The sequence below is a fragment of the Poromitra crassiceps genome, assembly GCF_964638095.1.
Source record: "Poromitra crassiceps genome assembly, chromosome: 1".
NCBI classification, from domain to species: Eukaryota; Metazoa; Chordata; class Actinopteri; order Beryciformes; family Melamphaidae; genus Poromitra; species Poromitra crassiceps.
The window spans coordinates 12,020,382-12,026,229 of record NC_139623.1 but is presented as its reverse complement, the minus strand read 5'-3'; the positions used below and the strand labels follow the sequence as shown (position 1 = coordinate 12,026,229).

The window sequence follows — 5,848 nt, the reverse complement described above, 5'->3', positions numbered from 1 at the left end:
GTGTGTGACTCACAGCGTAGTTGCTCTGAGCTCCATAGTGCAGAGGTGTCGCTCCCTGGCTGTCTGACGGAATAGTGCCCGATGTGTTCCTCTCCAACAGCAGGTGCACAATCCTGGCATGGCCTGAAAAACACTCATGTAAATTAGGGGGACCAGAGTCTACAGTAGGCTTCTGTAGGACAGAAGAAACACATGTAGGCCTGTAGTCTCACTCCTTCTCTGGCTAAGGACCAGCAGTCTACAGTAGGCTTCTGTAGGTCAAGAGAAACACATGTAGGCCTGTAGTCTCACTCCTTCTCTGGCTAAGGACCAGCAGTCTACAGTAGGCTTCTGTAGGACAGAAGAAACACATGTAGGCCTGTAGTCTCACTCCTTCTCTGGCTAAGGACTAGCAGTCTACAGTAGGCTTCTGTAGGTCAAGAGAAACACATGTAGGCCTGTAGTCTCACTCCTTCTCTGGCTAAGGACCAGAGTCTACAGTAGGCTTCTGTAGGTCAAGAGAAACACATGTAGGCCTGTAGTCTCACTCCTTCTCTGGCTAAGGACCAGCAGTCTACAGTAGGCTTCTGTAGGTCAAGAGAAACACATGTAGGCCTGTAGTCTCACTCCTTCTCTGGCTAAGGACCAGCAGTCTACAGTAGGCTTCTGTAGGTCAAGAGAAACACATGTAGGCCTGTAGTCTCACTCCTTCTCTGGCTAAGGACCAGCAGTCTACAGTAGGCTTCTGTAGGACAGAAGAAACACATGTAGGCCTGTAGTCTCACTCCTTCTCTGGCTAAGGACCAGCAGTCTACAGTAGGCTTCTGTAGGTCAGAAGAAACCACATGTAGGCCTGTAGTCTCACTCCTTCTCTGGCTAAGGACCAGCAGTCTACAGTAGGCTTCTGTAGGACAGAAGAAACACATGTAGGCCTGTAGTCTCACTCCTTCTCTGGCTAAGAACCAGCAGTCTACAGTAGGCTTCTGTAGGACAGGAGAAACACATGTAGGCCTGTAGTCTCACTCCTTCTCTGGCTAAGGACCAGCAGTCTACAGTAGGCTTCTGTAGGTCAGAAGAAACACATGTAGGCCTGTAGTCTCACTCCTTCTCTGGCTAAGGACCAGCAGTCTACAGTAGGCTTCTGTAGGTCAGAAGAAACACATGTAGGCCTGTAGTCTCACTCCTTCTCTGGCTAAGGACCAGCAGTCTACAGTAGGCTTCTGTAGGTCAGAAGAAACACATGTAGGCCTGTAGTCTCACTCCTTCTCTGGATAAGGACCAGCAGTCTACAGTAGGCTTCTGTAGGACAGGAGAAACACATGTAGGCCTGTAGTCTCACTCCTTCTCTGGCTAAGGACCAGCAGTCTACAGTAGGCTTCTGTAGGTCAAGAGAAACACATGTAGGCCTGTAGTCTCACTCCTTCTCTGGCTAAGGACCAGAGTCTACAGTAGGCTTCTGTAGGTCAAGAGAAACACATGTAGGCCTGTAGTCTCACTCCTTCTCTGGCTAAGGACCAGAGTCTACAGTAGGCTTCTGTAGGTCAAGAGAAACACATGTAGGCCTGTAGTCTCACTCCTTCTCTGGCTAAGGACCAGCAGTCTACAGTAGGCTTCTGTAGGTCAAGAGAAACACATGTAGGCCTGTAGTCTCACTCCTTCTCTGGCTAAGGACCAGAGTCTACAGTAGGCTTCTGTAGGTCAAGAGAAACACATGTAGGCCTGTAGTCTCACTCCTTCTCTGGCTAAGGACCAGCAGTCTACAGTAGGCTTCTGTAGGTCAGAAGAAACACATGTAGGCCTGTAGTCTCACTCCTTCTCTGGCTAAGGACCAGAGTCTACAGTAGGCTTCTGTAGGTCAAGAGAAACACATGTAGGCCTGTAGTCTCACTCCTTCTCTGGCTAAGGACCAGCAGTCTACAGTAGGCTTCTGTAGGTCAAGAGAAACACATGTAGGCCTGTAGTCTCACTCCTTCTCTGGATAAGGACCAGCAGTCTACAGTAGGCTTCTGTAGGTCAGAAGAAACACATGTAGGCCTGTAGTCTCACTCCTTCTCTGGATAAGGACCAGCAGTCTACAGTAGGCTTCTGTAGGTCAAGAGAAACACATGTAGGCCTGTAGTCTCACTCCTTCTCTGGCTAAGGACCAGCAGTCTACAGTAGGCTTCTGTAGGTCAAGAGAAACACATGTAGGCCTGTAGTCTCACTCCTTCTCTGGCTAAAGACCAGCAGTCTACAGTAGGCTTCTGTAGGACAGAAGACACACATGTAGGCCTGTAGTCTCACTCCTTCTCTGGCTAAGAACCAGCAGTCTACAGTAGGCTTCTGTAGGACAGAAGAAACACATGTAGGCCTGTAGTCTCACTCCTTCTCTGGATAAGGACCAGCAGTCTACAGTAGGCTTCTGTAGGTCAAGAGAAACACATGTAGGCCTGTAGTCTCACTCCTTCTCTGGCTAAGAACCAGCAGTCTACAGTAGGCTTCTGTAGGTCAAGAGAAACACATGTAGGCCTGTAGTCTCACTCCTTCTCTGGCTAAGGACCAGCAGTCTACAGTAGGCTTCTGTAGGTCAAGAGAAACACATGTAGGCCTGTAGTCTCACTCCTTCTCTGGCTAAAGACCAGCAGTCTACAGTAGGCTTCTGTAGGACAGAAGAAACACATGTAGGCCTGTAGTCTCACTCCTTCTCTGGCTAAGAACCAGCAGTCTACAGTAGGCTTCTGTAGGACAGAAGAAACACATGTAGGCCTGTAGTCTCACTCCTTCTCTGGATAAGGACCAGCAGTCTACAGTAGGCTTCTGTAGGACAGGAGAAACACATGTAGGCCTGTAGTCTCACTCCTTCTCTGGATAAGGACCAGCAGTCTACAGTAGGCTTCTGTAGGACAGGAGAAACACATGTGGGTGTGTAGCCTCACCGAGTAGAGCAGCCCAGTGCAGAGGTGTCCTGAACAGGTTATCATACGCGGTCACACTGCAGCCCTCGTACGACGTCAGCACCTCCACCACCGCCTCGTTACCGTCTGCCACCGCAAAGTGCAGAGGGGTCCGGCCCTCGTAGTCCTGCCAGTTCAACAGGGACTCCGTGGGAGCTGCCTCCTGCACGTGTACACGCACGCACACGTGCGCAGGCACACACACACACACACACACACACACACACACACACACACACACACACACACACACACACACACACACACACACACACACACACACACAACCAGATCAAAACTATGCCAAAGAAAAAACCATACAGACTTCTAGTAATGTGAGGATAGGGATGGTGATGACAACCAAATTCAGTGTGTGTGTGTGTGTGTGTGTGTGTGTGTGTGTGTGTGTGTGTGTACATGCGTGACAGTGTGTACCAGTATGCAGCGGACGGTTTGCGTGGCGCTCGCCTCCTGGCTGTGCGCCGCCCAGTGCAGAGGGATCTTCCCCTCACTGTCTGGGATGCCGATGTTGGAGTCATGCTTGATCAGAAGGCGAACGTGCTCTGGACGATTGTAGAAGGCTGACCAGTGGAGAGCGGTTTGCTGCAGAGAGAGAAGAAGAGAGACAGAGAGAGAGACAGACAGACAGACAGAGAGAGACGGACAGACAGAGAGAGAGAGAGACAGACAGACAGAGAGACAGAGATACAGACAGACAGACAGACAGAGAGAGACGACAGACAGACAGAGAGAGAGACAGACAGAGAGACAGAGAGACACAGACAGAGAGACACACACAGAGAGAGACAGACAGCGAGAGAGAGAGAGAGAGTATAGACAGACAGACAGAGAGAGACGGACAGACAGACAGAGAGAGAGACACAGAGAGAGAGAGAGACAGACAGACAGACAGACAGAGAGAGAGACAGACAGACAGAGAGAGAGACAGACAGAGAGACACACACAGAGAGAGACAGACAGCGAGAGAGAGAGAGAGAGTATAGACAGACAGACAGAGAGAGACGGACAGACAGACAGAGAGAGAGACACAGAGATGGAGAGAGACAGACAGACAGAGAGAGAGACAGACAGAGCGACAGACAGAGAGACACACACAGAGAGAGACACACACACAGAGAGAGAGACAGACAGACAGAGAGACAGACAGACAGAGTGACAGACAGAGAGACACACACAGAGAGAGACACACAGAGAGACACACACAGAGAGAGAGACAGACAGACAGAGAGACAGACAGACAGAGAGACAGACAGACAGAGTGACAGACAGAGAGACACACACAGAGAGACACACACAGAGAGAGACACACAGAGAGAGAGAGACAGACAGCGAGAGAGAGAGAGAGAGAGTAATAGACAGAGGGAGAAAGGTGATGTAGGGAGGAAGGGGATATCATATTGGAAGGTTTGAGAAGTGTGTGTGTGGTGGGGGTGTTTATATGTGTAAGATAAGAATATAAGTGTGTGTGTGTGTGTGTGTGTGTGTGTGTGTGTGTGTGTGTGTGTGTGTGTGTGTGTGTGTGTGTGTGTGTGTGTGTGTGTGTGTGTGTGTGTGTGTGTGTGTGTGTGTTTTGTTTGTGTGATAAACACAAAATAAGGAAAACCTTTGGCCCTTGAACATGAAAAGAAACAAATGAGAAGCTGTAATTCAAAAATTTAGACTTTATTAAGAATGAATAATCAGAGCTTTTTTTTAATTAAATGTACAGCATAACCAGGGTATTTTGAAAAAAATAAACCGTAGGGCAACACAAGGAACAATTACATAGTAGGTCTAAGCAAAAAAGAAATAAACACATAGGCTACATCTGAAAACAACACAAACAGGAGTCAATTTTACAGACTGCACTTCAAATGTTGTGATAATGTTTTAGATTTCCCCCCCTATTTCTTTATGTTGGAATATTGATATGAGTTCTACACTGCCAAATAAATGGATTTTGAGTGTAGTTTTGAAGATTTCAATAGAACCGGCTTCCCTAACTGAGAGAGGAAGCTGGTTGGAAGATTAGGATGTCATCCTGTCGTTGCGCATTTGTACAACAGATTTCTCCTTGAATGTCCAGGGTAATGCAAATGTGTATAGGCTCCATACGTGCACTGAGTAGCGGCAGCGTTCGAAAACATAGACATTAGATATTAAAAACATAAAGGCAGATGCTATTTGTACCCGGGTGTAAATAGCTCATGGGACTATTTACACCCCGATTCAGAGGGCCTAAAAATGTATTTTGTCCACTGGTCCAACGCTAATGCTGATGAAGGTTTAATGCTGAAACGACCATTGTGCTCTGTCCCAGGTGACGATGAAAACTTTGAAAGGACTTTCTGGAGTGCTGGCCTGCTTCTTCCTCTGGTATCAGCTTGATTAGGAAATGCCAATGGAACTTATATTTTTCTCCAACACATACTGTATTTAGTCAACCTCATCCTGTTTTTATTTCGTCAAGTTTTAATCGACTAAAAGTTTGAGCATTTTAGTCTCATCTTAGTCAAATAAAACCGTAACTATTTCAGTCTAGTTTTAGTCAACGAAAACTGTTCACGTTTTAGTCAATAAAAACTGTTGAATCTGCTGATGCGCTTGCACTACTAATGGTCATTTGAAGCAGTGTGGTCAACTCTTTCCCAGGGAAAGTAGCTAATGCTGACTCTGTCCGCCCGGGTCAGTGTCGGCGTACGCCGGTAGCAATGACAAGTGGACCCTATTTACCATTTTGGTTATCAAAGGTCAAAGTTGAGATATCGCGTTAACAAGCTTGAAAATGGCGTTCGAGAGGTCACAACAGTAACCTTGGCCTTTGACCTTTGACCACCAAAATCTAATCAGTTCATGCTTGAGTCCAAGTCGATGTTTGAGGCAAATTTGATGAAATTCCATCAAGGCATTCCTCAGATATCGCGTTAACGAACATC

General features: G+C 47.5%; 1 protein-coding gene across 1 annotated transcript in view; it reads right to left on the bottom strand.

Moving 5' to 3' along the window:
- invs (inversin) overlaps positions 1–5,848 on the bottom strand; it is a 52,273-nt gene that overhangs the window by 10,978 nt on the left and 35,447 nt on the right. Inside the window, 3 exon segments of the mRNA XM_083649380.1 lie at positions 10–123; positions 2,895–3,075; positions 3,348–3,515. Of these exon segments, the coding sequence (XP_083505506.1) occupies positions 10–123; positions 2,895–3,075; positions 3,348–3,515 (463 nt within the window).